This window comes from Lepisosteus oculatus, chromosome 29 (assembly GCF_040954835.1).
Source record: "Lepisosteus oculatus isolate fLepOcu1 chromosome 29, fLepOcu1.hap2, whole genome shotgun sequence".
In the NCBI taxonomy this organism is placed as follows: domain Eukaryota; kingdom Metazoa; phylum Chordata; class Actinopteri; order Semionotiformes; family Lepisosteidae; genus Lepisosteus; species Lepisosteus oculatus.
Genome location: NC_090724.1, coordinates 7804932 through 7821083, shown reverse-complemented (window position 1 = coordinate 7821083; position 16152 = coordinate 7804932). Strand labels below are relative to the sequence as shown.

Below are 16152 nucleotides of genomic sequence, written 5' to 3'. Positions count from 1 at the left end.
AGTTTCAAGCTTGAAACACGGCCTCTGTAGGTTATTTAAGCGTTAGATGCCTTTGACCAGAAAAATTGTGCTTTGTGCCGGAACTCCAGTTGTGAAATTAACCGTTTGCCACGTCTTCCCCTGCGGTGCATTTAGGTTGCCAGTATTGGATCTTGTTACTGAAAAGGGTCACCATTCCCTTTGATCCATTCATTTTCCACTTGTGGCAGAGGGGTGCGTGTCCCTTATCACACTGCACAGAAAACTACATTTTTTGCACCATTTAAGACTTCCAACGTTTCTGTCAGAGTTCGTTGCTATGGGCAAACAAACAACCTGACACATTCCTCCAGCTTCGCCAGAGATGGAAATGGAGATAGGCTATTAATAACGTTTGTCAGTTTACAATAATAATCAAATCACTTATGGCTTGATGAGCATTTAATCTACTCGGCAAAACACCTGTTTATAGCTGAGGCAATGTTCCTGGCTCTTCCTGTGCGCTTTCCCTGCGGCTCTGTAGCCTCGGGCGGAACATTTCAAGGACAGCGAAAATTGTGTCTTGAATGGAAGAGCATGGTACATTCTGATGCACTGCGAAATATTTATATCTATCGCAAGCTGCATTTGCCAGAAATCTGGAAATGTGATATAGGTTAATAAAACACACTGTGAAGGAAAAATGCAGTTTTTAAAGCGTCGGATTAAATTCCTGTTATTGAACTCTCGAAAGAGTCCACCCCAGAGCACTGTCACTGCAGCTGCACGGGGGCACTACTCTCGTGACTGATCCCTGGAGCCTGCACCATTAGTGTGCATCAGTGCGCTGGTGACCCAGAACCTGTGAGCACAGGCAGCCCAGCTGGATGCACGGAGGGAGAGTGCTTCCTGGGCTGCTGGAACCAGCCAGACGTTACAAGCACATGCCGTGCCACTTTAACACACCAGATCACTCTCGGGACCAAGTGTTCAACATGAGCGCAGAGTGATTTGAGTTTTACAGCGGGTTTATTTGTAACTGCTTGAAGGGTCACGCCAAGCTCCGATGGGAGTCATCCCTGTCGATCCCAGATGCCAAGCCATCAGTCCGTGCTTCAACACAGAAAACAGGGAAGGAAATAGTTCGTGTGTCCTTGGATCCAGTCCGCACACCCGTCATCACCCTGCAAGACTCCATATTTCACTGCCGCTCCTGGTATCTTGGGCCAATGTCCCACGTTTCCACTATGGGTTCTTAAAGCTGCCTTATTAGTAGTCAGAAGTGCTATGAATGCATGCCCTGCCCAGGTAGGCTTTAAAAGTCTTGTGCAAAATCCTTAAGTCCATCCAACCGGTGACGTGCACCTCCTCAAAGCCCAGACAACTGCTCAGTGTTCCACCTGAGGCTCTGGCTGCATTGTCATCTCTGTTAAAGTGTGCTGTACAGTACATTGTAAGGTCGTGTCAAAGAAAGCATTGTCTGCCGAAATAACAATAGCAATAAGAATAGCAACCATATTTATCCCGATAAAAAAGGGTGAATGCTCTTTGATATAGCACCCTCCACCCTGTCGGCGTACTCTATTAAAACAAGAGCATTATTACTGTTATTTGCATTTTTAATATCAATAAAAAATAATAAACATGTATCTACACAATATTAGCAGCTTTTCTTTTGGACCTTAAGCTTACCTAAGGAAAAAAAAAATAACTTAAAATGTTAAAGTCCCCTCCTCCCCCCCCCCAGAGATGAAGACACAGCCCCCCTCCCCTCCCACACACCAGTGTACACCCCTGGGCGCAGGTTGGCGATAATAATCCAGTATGGGAAACGGGGGCGGCTGCCTGGCTAGGAGGGAAGCATGGGCAGGAAGTGGGTCGAGGGGTGTCTGCGCCGTGCCTTGTGCCCTCTGCGGGGCTTCCCGCGCCCGTTCAGCGACACAAACATCTGCCGCCCGTTGTGCTTCCACCGCAGGGAGGCGTAGGTGTTGTATCCGTTTTCCTCGATCCGCTCCTTGAACTTGCAGTTGGGGTTGTACTTCACCTGCAGGAAGGGGGGTCCGGGAGACCAGAGGGGAAACAAAACAAAAAAACGGGAGGGGGAATCAGGCCTGCCCCCTGCGCCCTGGCACAGGCCGACCCAGACATCCCAAGATTCCTGGGAGTCTCCCGGGAATCGGCGTCTCCTCCCCGACTCCCGCAAGTGATCCCTAATCTCCCCGAAATCCACATTTCTCTGTTGGTGAAAACCCCCCGTCCGCAAAATCATCAGCGAACTATGTAATTATATAATATGACCTTGACCTTATACGGTATTGCATAACTATTCTAGTATCTATCAGCGAATTACTTATATAGCTGTGTTTTCTTTCCAAGGGGATCCCCCCCATCCGCAACGTTTTCAAATCTAAATATAGATTTATTTAGGGTTATTAAGGATATTATTTGAGGGATGTCTGTGTCTGCCGCTTAGCATCTTCTACTGCATCCAAAACCCTTCCAGAAATTTTTTTTAGCATCATCACCTTTGCATCTTTGCTATTGTTTCATTGTTTTAACTGTTTGTTTTATAAACAAAATTTCAATTCAATTCAATTGATTTTTATAGAGGGCCTTGCACAACAAGGTTGCCCCCAGGCGCTTAACGACGCAAGTGACCGTACATGTTGTGAATACGGAACAGAAAAGACCAGAAGACAACGGAGGAGAGGAATTAAAAACTCCTTTAGTAAGGCGAAAAAGAAACCTCTGGGGGTCCAAGGTCAACTGGCTGCCCAACCCCTTTGGGCATGCTAACATTATACAATTAAAACAAGGAATAAAGGAATAAATGGATTTCCCGTGTAGTACTCAGAAAAGATGCTTTTAAAGGCGCTATATAAATAAAGTTTATTATTAATTGTATTCCCGTGTTCAGAAGCTTTCTGCATACCCTTCATGATTCATGATCATGCCCAGCTGTGCTGTTAAAGATGATGCCTTTCTTTTGAGAAACAGCTGGATATCCTCAGATCCTTCTAATGACCAAATGGAGGGACTAAATAAGGCTAGGGCCTACTCTAGGGCTTCTGTCCTCTGTAATTTTCCTTATGTTCTAATGCGGTTTCAGTTAATGCTGGAACCTGCTTGTGAAATAATCTGTGCTCGTGTGGGTGGGGGCAGGTGTCGGTGTTAAAGTGGGAACACAGTTTGAGGAAGTGACCAGAAAAATACTCCTGACAAACAGACGACGTGGGTGGAAATTACTTTAAAACCAAAACAAAAAGGCAGCTTCTTTTGAGTGTAAATGTTTACTTTTGGCCAAGGGAAGAGTAAATGCAGTCTGTTCTTTACCAGCTGGGTATAAAACGTTCTCTAAAATGCAGACAAGCAACCAGGGCGAAGGGGAAGAAATGAATTGCATGTTAATCTGCTAGGCGATGGCATGTGTCTGTCAACTGCCCTGTCCCCAGGGTGTCCTGTCATCGGCAAACCCCAGACTCAGGCTCCTCTCTGTCAACACCGCAAACAAAACCAGCCCCCCCGCCTCTGACTCGGCTCATTATCTGCTCGGCGTTATGACTCACGAGGCACGACAGGGTAGTGGCTCCCCTTTGAGCGAGAAAAGAAACTAAAATGAAAGCAGAAGGGCTTATGAAGTAAAGAGGAGACATTTCTTTCACGGCAAAGCAGAGCACTGAGCAATCAGACACCCTCATGGCGATTAGATCTCTGCACCGTGACTGTGCGATTAATGAGTACTGAGGTGAGATTCAAAGGGTAATGTAACAAGGTATTGTTTGATGCTGAGTTTATCTTGATCCTCACTCTGGCAAATTGTCTTGTTTACTCTGCTCACTGTCTGTTACTCATCTTATCTTGGCTTGGGAACTGATTGCCAAGTGGAGATTTCTCTCAAAGGCCAGATAACTGAGCTGAGGACTCTTCCTTATTATGGAGCAGGGACAGCTGTGAGCTCAACACCTGCCAGAAGGCACGCAACATCGCCAGGGCATTCGCTCTGCTCTTCGAGACACTCAGCTCTGACTAACCTAGTCGTCTAATGTGAAGCGGAGAATCTCTTCTACAACACAACATTGAGCTGCATGTTTCTCCAGGATTCAGATCTGTGTCCTTCGATTCACTGGTGGTTGAAAAGTGCTAGCTAGGTTCATGCTTTGCTTCCTACAGTGGCATTTTGCTCTTTCCCTGAGCCTTCACAATCTAAACTATTTAATTGGATGCAAATCTACACGTAGATTGTGGTTTGTCCTGCTCAAAGAGTTCTTTTAACACAGCAGGTAAACTAAAACAAGAATGGCACCTACAAACATGATGAATTCTGGCTCAGAACAGAGTGGCGGTCTGGTTTGGAAAGCTGTTAACAATTGTCCTGTAGGTCAGTATCCAGTTCGTCTGGTTGGCGATTCAATGAACCTCGTTATTTCAGCTGGTGGGTAATAAGAGTTTCCTTTCCACTGTCTTTCACAGCTGATGATGTAAATGATCTGCTTAATACAAGGTTATGTTACAAGGACAGCTTTCTGCAGCCCATAGGGAGGTGTTGGGTTTGCCGAGTTCATGGAATAATTAGATCCAGTGAAGTATCTGGGCAATGAAACTCACAGGACACAGCGGCTCGATGGGGCCTCAGTCTGACATACATAATTTATGTCCATAATTTCAGATAACAAATTGTCGAATGCTAAAAGGCTAAAGGTGCTCAGCTAACCTGTTGTTTCACTTACCGATCCATAGAGCGTGCCTTTCTTGGTCATAGCTAAGTACATGCCAGTGCTAACAGCTTTGATCGCGACCACTCCCACGCTGACAGATCGGATTTCCATCAGACCTGCGAAAGAGAGAAGGAGAACGGGAGCCCAGGTTAGAGCCGGGAGTCCTGGAGCCAAAGACCTGGACTAAATTGTTACCAATTGGAGAACCAGGCTCAACTCAACCCATCTTTTCATTGAGGGGGAATAAAAGCAGGTTACATAAGAAAATGAAGCCATTCCTCTCACGCAACGAAGGAAACAGTTTGGCATCCATCTCCTATAAGAAGTTGTAGGGTTACACCCAGAGTAAAGTGTGGTGGATCACAGTCAAATCATCGTAAAGCACGGGTGGCCATAAACATGATACAGATGATAGCAGCCCATGATAAGGTATAGGACTGACACAGTGAGAGTGAGGAAATACTGTATATATACTGTACAAATTCAACCTGATGAACTTTCGAAAGGCAACATAGGGATATTATGTGGAAGTCTGTGGACAGGGATCACAGTGAGCTGTGGGATTATGCTCAGGCTACCTTAGCCCTGTTGTCGAAGGCTGATTGAGCGAGACACTCAGATCAATTAGCTTCTCCCTTGCGCACGGGCTAGATGGACAGAATCGTCTCCTCTCTTCTGCAGCTTCGCTAACTTTCTTATCGTCTTCGGCTGACAAAGTTGGAGCGTGGGGCGGAGCCGCATGGGGCGGAGCGCGATCGACTCTTACGGGGTTTTGTCGGGAGCCGCGCCTTCCAGTCTGAGGCGTTTCTCCTTTGGGCGTCGCGCCCCGCCCTCTCCCTCGCAAACGCCGTTCCATCCCCAAACCCGCTGTTTCCCGATTTCATTCCTCAACTGAACCCATCACCTTCCCACAGGCACCAGATTCCACAAAGTCTCGCTCCCGGACCAAGTATCCAACCACGTCCCTCTCCCTGCACTATTTAAAGTTCCCTCGCGCGCCGACCCCTGCTCACTATCGAGGAGCCTCCTTTGGTTTTCTCTTGTGGGCGTTTCAACCTATTCGACTGAGCTCCCGGCTCCTAATCTTTGCTCCTGCCCTTTTTCGCCCACACTCTTTGGATTTCGTTTTTTGGATCGTCTTCCTCGGATTGCCCTGGTTACCGGACTCATTGCTTCTCCAATCTTCTTCGGCCGAGCCCCTGGATTACGTGTTTTGGATATTGTCCCTGTGCTGCTCCACATTCTGCAGGATACGCATAAGGATCCTCCCGTTCTTCCTATCGGTTCCGTGACATTTGGGGTACAGTTTGACCCCGCTGGTCAGATGACGTCCCCAGGGATATCTCGGAACGGCAGCGTGGCGAGACAGCGCACAGCCCGGTGCCGGCAAGGTGCTCCGCGTGTGTGCCCAGCTCTGGGGCAGCGGGACCCAGGCATGCTTCCTGTCAGGCAAAAGGCACCGCCCGACTGCCACTTAAAGACTTCCTCACCCACGTCGCCTACGGAGGAGGGGCATCGCTGTGGGTTGATTGTGACCTCCGGAGTCTGATTGCCGACCAGAGCCATGTGGCAGGAGGTTGGATCCGGTGTCTTCTTTCCGAAGGGCCCCGGCTCATCGCCATGGAAACAGACAGAAACGTATCGGGGCAAGACCAGTGACTGCCATGCTCGGGGGCTGAATAACCGGTGTCAAGTGCCTGCTCCCAGCGTGCTTCCCTGTGTGGGAACTGTGATCAGATCTTCTCCTCTCTCCCCCTACAGCTGTGAGCCCTGGGAGGAGGTTGAAGAAACGAGCAAAGGTGGTTAACGAGCTCTGCGTTTCCTCTGGACTGGAGGCGTCAACGCAGAAACAGGTGCAGTGGATCTGATCTCCCGCAGACACACGCGAGTCGAGGTGAAGAGGCAAACAAACTCCAGAAAAAAACGTCTGTTACGTGAGCTGCTGTAATGTGGACCCCCCCCCCCCCCACAGGGCTGCCAACGGTCAGATCTCCCTCTCAGACGTCCGGATTGTCTCTTTGTTATTGGTTCTTGGCTCGAAACGAAACTTGCATCTGCAAACTCCCTCGCAGGGGCCTTCATCCCCGAGCAATTGTCAACCGCAGAACAACAGAATCCCACCATGAAAATGACAGCGACAGTAGACAAGCACCCAAGGGAGAGCCTTGAACAGGCCTTGACTTCTTTGGGGTTCCCTAGCAGACAAAGGCCTGGACAGCACAGAAGAGCACGAAAGGCTCTGTGCCTGTCGTCAACGGGTTGTGGGTTCGAGTCCCTGTTGCGGACACCGCTTTTGTACCCTTGAGAAAAGTACTTTACCTCCAGTTGCGCCTGTCCCCCCAGCGGTATGCCTGGGGGAATTTCCCGGCAATGGACCAGTGTCCCGTTAATGGGAAGATCATGTGCTCTCAGTTGTCCAACCCTCCAGTAACCAGGATGAGCCACTGTGCTCTGTTACGGACTGTGCCTTTACCTGTCCAGTGAAGAGACACGCTCTCTTTGCATTGTGAACTCGAGCAGTTTGGACTGGGGGCAGAGGGTTTCCTTTTTGGCCCCCAAATGAGTGGCCTGGCTGGACGGTAGTCCGTGTCCAATCCGGTGTGAAGACAGGCAGGGGGTTTGTGATGGACTGAGAGGGGGAGGGGGGCTGGGGGGGTTAAGCCGAGAAGCGGTAATATTTCATCTCCCGCTGTCTCTCAGGCCGACAGCCTGTGCTGGTGACAGCCCTGACAGCTGCGGTGGAGATGCTGTCCACCCAGCACGTGTGGCATGAGGAATCCCAGCTCCCACCAGCTCTGCCCGTGCTTGCCAGGTGCAGTCATCTTCTTAGGAATGAGAGGCGCAAAATAAATAACAGCAGGACATGCTGGGCCACTTTATTCTTTTACACGCAGGGACGAACAAGTCGCATCCAGCCCCAGCAGCCGGAGGCACGCAGGTATGGTGCTCTAGATTGATGCTCTAGATTTTAGAGATCTGATGGGCACCTCTGGCATTGTCAAGCACTGTTACACAATGCAAACGCAGGCAGCTCATTTCCAGTTCAGCTGAGACTGGGCCAGATCGGAGTTTGCATCAGTTTTATAAGCATCTGTCTATCCAAATAGAACGTGCTGTGCACCTCTGCAGGACAGTGTTCACCAGGCGAAGTCAGGCTTGCAGGCTAGATCACATTATGCAAAGCAATGGCCAATTGAAGTCAACCCATAGCAGTGTGCAGCCGTCTAAGAAGGCTAAAGAATTCGACAGCCAGCAGATATATCACCCTGCAACTCATTACTGACAGCCCACTGGAGCCCAGCAGGTAAGAGTCTGACCAGCACCTGGATGGGAGACCTCCTGCGAAAGTTAAGGCTCTTGCTGGAAGAGGTGCTAGTGAGACCAGTAGGGGGCGCTCTCACCCTGCAGTCCGTGTGGGTCCTAATGCCTCTGTACAGTGATGGGGACACTATACTGTAAACTGTATACTGTCTCGGATTAGATGTAAGACCGAGGTCCTGACTCTCTGTAAAAATCCCAGGGCATTTCTCGAAAAGAGTAAGGGTGTTACCCCAGTGCCCTAATAATCCCCATCTCTGAACTGGCTTCATGCCTCTGCTCTCCTCTCCACTGAGAGCTGGTGTGTGGGGAGCGGACTGGTGCATCACCCAGGTGGGGGCTGTAAAGCGCTTTCAGGGGAGTGTCCAGAAAAGCACATATAAGCATGAGAAATTATTCATTATTAACAAGTGACAAGAATGGTGGGCATCCAGCATTCTTCCCACTATAATAGACAATTCAAGAGAACGAAGCCTCTAGTCAGCCGTGTTCTCTCACACTGTCTGTCCGTTGGATTGGAACTGAGTGGAACTGCAGCCTAAGGAACACTAATCCCAGCTGAGTCTTCAATGCAGTCCCGGAACGCCGGAGAGATCCGGGCTTTGTGATCTCTGCACGCCGGAGGAAACGGAGCAACAGAAAGGGATCCGAGACCGAGAGCGGGGGAACTGGACTGAGCTGTGGCGGGAGAGAGTCCCGTACCATTCCAGCACGGGGGGGGGGCAGTCCCAGGGACCTGTTCTTTCATAACAATACAGCTCATCCCAGCCATCACGCAGAACAGGGCCCGCTGAAAGAGAGAAAAAAACCCGCGTGCCGCGTGCATGCAAAACTCCCTTTTAACAACGAGAATCATTCTGAAACCTTCCCTTCCAGTTCGCAGATTGACTTTGAAAACGTTTTGCTTCGCCTGTCGTGATCTGTTAACCTCTGACACGGTTTCGGCCTAAGCCATCAGTGGCAATTACAAGAAACCTGTGTCTGTACACGTTTAGTCAAGTGTGGACTAAAACCATTTTCCTTTCTATGGGACTTTTTTTTGTTCCCCAAACAAAAATGTGAGGAACAAACCCATGCCTGCTTGCTTTCTGTGTTTTTTTTTTTTACTCTTTCTCTTTTCTTTCTCTCTCGCTGCTTGGAAGTGAGCCCATCGTCAGATCATTTAAGCCTTCACTGACCTCCCAAAAAAAGCAGAGCAGAGGGGAACAAGAATGGGTCTTTCACAAGGTCCCCTTTGTCAGTGTCATGGTGGTGGTGGTCCGGGTGGAGAGGGGGGGTGAAGGGGAAGGGAGGGGGTGTGGGGGGTCATGTCACTGTGTGGTCGTCTCTTACAAACCCAAACACCCCCCCCCCCCTCTCTGCCTCCACTTCCACCCCCCCACCACCAGCACTGCAGAAAGGTGCACAGCTCACCTGTGAAGTGACAGACGTATCAGAGGGAAGCAAAGCCCTTTATACCTGCCGGGATCTTTGTCGAAAACGAAACCCCCTTTCCTCTGGATCACTAAAAGGATTTGCAGAACCCAAAGATGTTGCAAAAGCTTCCCCTGGACTTTCTTCCTCCTTTCTTTCTCCGTCACCTTTTAGCTTTTGAATTCCCTGGGCTGCCTCCTCCTCGTCCCTCCCTGCTCTCTGTGCTGCACCGGGGGGCAGCCTGGGAACCTCAGACCCCTTGCTGGGCTCTTGATTGACGTACCTTTTCAATTATTTCACAGTTTGCTTAGCTTTTAAATGGAGAGGGCCCGGTTGTTGTTTTTTCTTCTTCCCCCTCCTTTGCCTTCCCTTTCAAGATCCAACCTTTTCATGCTAGTTTTTCACCACTTGGCCAAATGGCTGTGACCAGTACCTTTGATCTCGCCCCAGCCCCTCGGAGCGACCCTAACAGCGCAGGCTGGTGTGTACCCGAGCACGGGAGAAACTGACAGTGTGTGTGTGTGCGCGCGCCTCTCCGTGGGGTCATTTAAGTGCCTGAGAACATTGCCTCGCAAAACGGAGAACGGTCGAGTTTGCACCAAAAATATATTTTTTTCTCCCCCAAAAATGCTGTCCCTTAGCTTTCTAGCTCCAAAAAAGTATGGTCTTTGGGCCACAAACATCCCCACCTCTTGCTGTCTCCTTTGATTATATGAAAGGTCTGAATAACCTGAGTTTTACTCCGTGATATTGAAAGCCTGGAGTATTTTCCCACTAGCCCGCTGACACAATCTTTCACTCGGGTCTGTGTGAACATCAGAGAACCAGTCTCTGAGTGCAATCCCAGCCTTGTATTAGCCTAAACTCTGGTGCTGAGCCAAGCTGGCCCTGGTCTGTATAGATATGCGAGACCTGCAAGGAGAGCTATGTTGCTGCTGTACGTTGGTGTGGTGTTGGTGGACCTGTAGTTGGTGCTCTTTCCTCCTGATTACAGTTTGCAAATCAATACCCACGTATGGAGACTGTAGAAGGTGCCAATTAATGAGAGGTTGATGTGTGGTCCTGACTATGCAGATTCCATGGTGCTGTTTGTAAGAGTAGTTGATCCAGGCATTCTGGCTGAATTTGACTTTGGACTTGCGATCCAAACATCCCTCTTAATTGAATTAAGGTCATTTTTTATTCCTGTAGGGCTGTTATCCTGGTGTCCCAGCCAAATATCCCCCTGGCCTTTACCAGTCGTGGCCTCCTAATAATCCCCATCTCTGAACTGGCTTCATCACTCTGCTCTCCTCCGCACTGAGAGCTGGTGTGTGAGGAGCGGACTGGCGCATCATCCAGGTGGGGGTGGAGGGGATCCCCATTACCTGTAAAGCGCTTTGAGTGGAGTGTCCAGAAAAATGCTCTATAAGTGTGAGGAATTATTATTATTATTATTATTATTATTACTACTACTACTCCAGAAGTGCTCTTCTGGGCAGTGGGTCTGCTGGTGCCAATTGCCTGCCACACATCTTCGGGTGGGGGCTGCACTTCAAAGGGGGGTTGAGCAGATTTCCTTTTTATATATAAAGAGCTTTGGGAAGAAAAGTTTACATAAATGCAAGGGATTCTTGTTAAATTTTGCACAAGGATGTCTATACGATAGCCTTTAGAGATGTTTTGAAAACATGCCACTAAGGAGGTGTTGCAGAAATACTGAAAAACAATGGATTTAGAAGGGAGTTCAGCCCATAGTTTAGTTTAGCCCGTAGTTTAGATCACTGAGCACGAGGCAGGTGTGCCAAGTGGCTGCTTCTCTCCTGTGGCCCTTCTGAGGCCCATGTGCTTTTACTCCAGCGAACAAGGTCAACGTGTGTCTTTTCAGCAGTGAGTGTATTCCTTGCCTCGTGTGGCTCAGTCCATCTCTGACAGCCGTGAAGAGGTGACGAGACAGCGGACACGCTGGATCGAGCTGGCCAAATCGGCGTCCACCTCTGTGCCCAGCCCCGAGCAAGCGGATTGGCCCCGGCGTGTTCCCCCGAGTGCGATGACCTCGTGGGAAAAGAGGCACTAATACTGGCTTTCCTGCTCCCGTGTGCAGGCCCTGAGTCCACATCCCAGCCCACGCTGCCAGGCAGGGCCTGTCTTATCTTAGCCCTGCTGAGACAAGCTCCACTGGCTCGGTAAAAAAGGAGAGGACAATAGACCCCACTTGGCCTTTTCTGGGCTGTTCTGTATGAGTGTCTGGTGCTTTTTAGCCCTGCCCAGACCCTGGGCTTTTGTCTGGAGATGGGGAAGGCAAGGGGAGGGGGGTTGGGAAGCAGAGAAGGAAATAAAGAAATGCTTAACTTCACACCGGTAGCGTCTACCTTGTTGGTCTCTGAATTTGAATGGGTCAGGGGGACCTCTTTCTCTCTCCGGCTCTCATTTTCCCCCCCTCTCTTTAAAGCACACTTTTAACCTGCAGCCCATTGTCCCTCTCTGCCAAGCGCCAGGGAGGGCCCTTCTCCATAATGCTCAGACACATTAATACGACACAGCCTGATCCCCTGAACAGGCTGTCTGGAGGGCTCCCAGCCGTGGAACCCCTTGTCCAGACGGAGAGGCCCGGGAGGGGGGGGAGAGACACCGAACCGTCGGGTCGTGCCGACTGCTGGTGCCTTTGTCAGGGGATAAGCCTGTTGGCGGCGGGGGTGGCGTCTTACAAATTGCAGATGGATTCGGACAGCACCCCCCGCGAGCGCAGGATCGGGGAGGCCAGGGATGCAGACAGGAGGAATGCAGGAAAGCCTGAAAATGGGAAAATCACCCGTTTTCGGGGGAGCACAGCCTGAGCAGGGCTTGTTCGAAGCACAAATGAGGAGTTCTGTTTTCCATGGCATAATGTCTCCTTAATTGTCTCTTCTGTTCTATTCTAGGGTTATTCAATTAATGCGGAATCCCCAATTGACTGCATTAAGTAAGGTTTAAACTGGAGCTTTGCGCCAAGGAATGTCGTCTTAGGTCACTAAGGTTAACTGAACACGCCATCGTCCTGGGGAGTTGGAGCTCAGAGGTTCAACTGTATCTACTGTATCTGAATGACCTGGCTCATTGTGTAACAGTACTACACGTGAGATGAATGATCCTGCAGGGCTGGTGCATCCTAGGGAAATTGTCACCTTTGTCACCCAGCATTAGCCCAGGGGAATTGGGGGTTCGCTCAGATCCCCATATGCTTTGAGTGGACAACAGGTCTGGCGATATGCAGGCGTCTCGCCAGATTCCTTTCACCATTTCAGGGAATGAGAGGTGATGGGAAGATTGAGAGGGACATCGCCCGGGGAGGCCAGCCCTGAATTAAAGAGAATCCGGAGCGATTTATCTCTGCTGGACGTAGGCGCTAGGATCCCATTGGCCAGCAGCCAACTTCCGAAGCAGGGATTTCACACGTGTGAGCATTTGATGATGACCGAAACTTCAAGACAGACCTAATATTGCATGATACGTACTACTGATACATAAGAGAACAAGATATTGATAATGTTGATATGCAAGATGATAGTACAAGCTGTTGATCTGGAAGGCCTGGAGGAGCTCCAGGACTGCAACTGTCTGAGAGTGTGCATGAGACAGCTGTCTTCTGTAGTGTGGCTTTAGAGAGATCACCAGAAAGCAAGCTATTTGTTTAAGCCAGGGGCTTCGCAGTAGTTTTTGTAAGCTTTCTTAACACACCAGCAATCTGTTTGAAATTACAGCAACAATTACCTCCAGCTACCGAGTAACTACGGGGAGTATATTTTCCCTTGCCTTAAATAAATTAAGTAAATTCGAATGGTTCTCGGTATGTCAGGAGATTGTCACGAGGTGACAATCTTTCATACACAACTGATAGAACTTTGAGGCACTTAATGGCAAAAGTGATAAATTGCCTGTAATGTGAAGGGTCTTCAGCAGTTGGATTTACTGAAAAACAGAGCTGCCTAAATGTTTTTATTGATAGGTGACTGATATATGCTGATTAGTTTTTAATGGCACTGATACAGATTGTCTGAATTAGTGGGATTTACTGGAAGCTGTATAGTCCCATCAGGGTCATGACATGATGCCTGCTTGTTTTAATGAGAGGCTCTAGGAAATTTAATATTCCATTAACTTCCAGTCTGGGCAGCAGAGAAACAGCAAGCATTCCCTTACAGCAGCGAGTCCGCTGGGAGACATCAAGTACTTTAAAATACTTTGTTCTGACTAAAGTGACTTAATCTTTTTCCTTTGCTTTCAGCTTTGTCTAACGTCAATATATCGCGCACGCTAGCAGTGTGTGAATGCAAGGACAGACTAACCTGACAAACTATGAGGCAGATCCCCAACAAAACGTGAAATATTTGCATTTCGACCACCTTTTCTGTCTCCATATGAAGCTCAAGTTAAATGTCACTGCAATGTTTAACCGAAACAAAAGATGCTTTGTTCCCGTGCTGTGCCTTTTGGCGAGTTTGCACCTTTGAAACGGTTTTACAAAAATAAAATCCGGAGCACAAAAATATCCTTGACGTGCCATATTAAAGCAAAGCACCGCTCCGAGACTGCGTTAGCTCAGACTTAAAGCTACCAGTTCGCTTGGCAGCTGCAGATCCAGCAGGAATAAAGAGTAATGGTGAAGATGTGTAAAGTTTACTTGGCTGTCCACACTTTGCATTGTGTGATATTATCCAGTGAGGTAATTCAGCTTAACTCAGGACCGCGGAGAATAACTGGCATTTTTCTGCTTCTGGGCTTCACACAGCAATGTGGAATAGAGAGCTGGGGGAGGAGGTCGGGTGACAGGTCTGCTTGGCCACATGGCTTTTAGATTATCCCATCTCCGCTCGGAGGAGGGCAGGGGTCTGACAGGAACCAGGAGTGCTGAGGCTGCCGGGCCTCGAGTGACAGAGGCCAGCTGGGGAGCCAGAGCTGGGGGTTGTTTTGTCTGAGCAAGCCGAGGGCTGATGGGAACACGCGGCGCTGACGACACCCCCGCTGGGTTCCTGACGGAAAGCAACAGGCCTCCTGACCTGCGTGCCCGCCAGCGCAGGTGTGTGGCCCGAGTGCTGCATTCAGTGCTCATGGCCCTGATTCTCACAAAATATTGCACCTTGCATTGGCTTTCGGAAAAACCACCGTAGTGAATTTTGCCACACATGAACTTTACTGTTAATTAGTAATCTATGCCGTTTTACCATAACACTCGGTTGTCTCCCATTTTTGTCACCTGGATTCCCCTGTGCTCTATCAACGTCCTTCCCTGTCTCTTCCGCAGCGAATTTCAAAAGGTCTGGGACACTCACTGGCTCTGGATCCTACCACGTCGAGCAGGAAGAGATGGATCTGTTGATTGTGCTGACGCTACAGCCCATGAAGAGAACTTGAAGGAAAGGAGTGCTCTCTGGTTTTGATATTAAAACGCCGCGAGACCAAGACATCGTGTTCTTTTGTATGACACAAGCCTAGAGTTGAAAGCTCATTGTGAATAACCTGCCCCCCCTCCCAAAAGAAACAGATCAATAATTTTTAATCATGTGCCGATGCAAAGTCCCGATTTTTGTAACATAGCATTTTTACGTGTATTAACTCCAGATCCATTACAATTGTATCCAGTATATACTGTATGGCATCCGGTCTTATCACTAAAGCATTCCAGTCGATAATTTATTTCCAGACAAGTGGCGGTATTTCAGCCAAAGTTTTGCGCCAGTTTAGTGTTTTCACACGTACAGTCTGGTGCCTTCACCTGCTCGCAGGAATGACTTGTGCTGGACAGCAGTTAAAATTTACAATCTCTTTTACAAGGTTCTGACTCCCTTGCCTGACAGTTCCAGGGAAACGCCACACAGACGCAGCTGTGGGGCTGGAGCAAAAGAACCTGTGTCTCTGGACTTGCATCATCCCTGTTAAGTCTCCGAGGCACGGATGATTTATTTATCCCACCCAAACAGCTATGAGACACGTCTCCGCTGAGCCGGTCCCACACAAAGCACAGCGCAGCCCAGCCGACTGTGGGCTGAGCCTCTCTTGGCCTCCTGAGGTCGGTGCTCTTTTCAAAGCCAGAAGCTGACAGACAGGAAAAAACTGCTGCAGGAGAACCTGTAAGAGCGAGGCCATAGAGCTTCTGCACGTCTGGGTGATATGGACTCAGACTCACTATCTCTGAAGGCCCGCCTGGCTTCTGGCTTCTGGCTTCTGCATTCCTTTTGAACAGAGGGGGCGTCACGAGCAGAAGGGAGTGATTCTGGGTCAGGTTGTCTGTGATTGTGGTCTAACCTCTCAGGCTAATGTATCAGAGCTGTGTACTGTTTTGGTCTTATAAAGACACTTACAGTATGACTATTCAAGATATGCTCATATATTCTTTACAAAACTGGCTTTCTCAACTTCTGTGTGTGTTCTCCAGCTATTATTTAACACATTAATTATATCTATATTTAATTAGGTGCTTGACGTCTTCTCAGAAGACTGACTTGACTGACACGCCAACCTGTCAGTTAAGAATTAGGACAGGAGAGTGGAGTTCAGGAAGTTTCCCTGCTTCCCAGGTCTCTGGAGGCTGTGGCCACATTACACAGATCTGAATGAGTGATGAGTAACGATAAAGAACAGAGCTTTCTCACCCTGACTGCTGCTCTCATACTGTTATATCCAGAATCGTGATCTAAAGCTGTAGGAATGTAGTTAGATGTATGAAGTTGGATGTTTTTTTCAGTCCTTGCTACCTGCTGTTAATAATAATTAATAATTCTTTGCAAATATA

General features: G+C 48.9%; 1 protein-coding gene across 1 annotated transcript in view; it reads right to left on the bottom strand.

Moving 5' to 3' along the window:
* Positions 1–689: 689 nt before the first annotated feature.
* Positions 690–16152, bottom strand: part of fgf22 (fibroblast growth factor 22) — a 31503-nt gene continuing 16040 nt past the window's right edge. Inside the window, exons 2-3 of the mRNA XM_006640042.3 lie at positions 4686–4789; positions 690–2002 (exon numbers count right to left, since the gene is read on the bottom strand). Coding sequence (XP_006640105.2) covers positions 1808–2002; positions 4686–4789 — 299 coding nt within the window. The 3' untranslated portion in view covers positions 690–1807. The remainder of the gene's footprint in view (positions 2003–4685; positions 4790–16152) is intronic.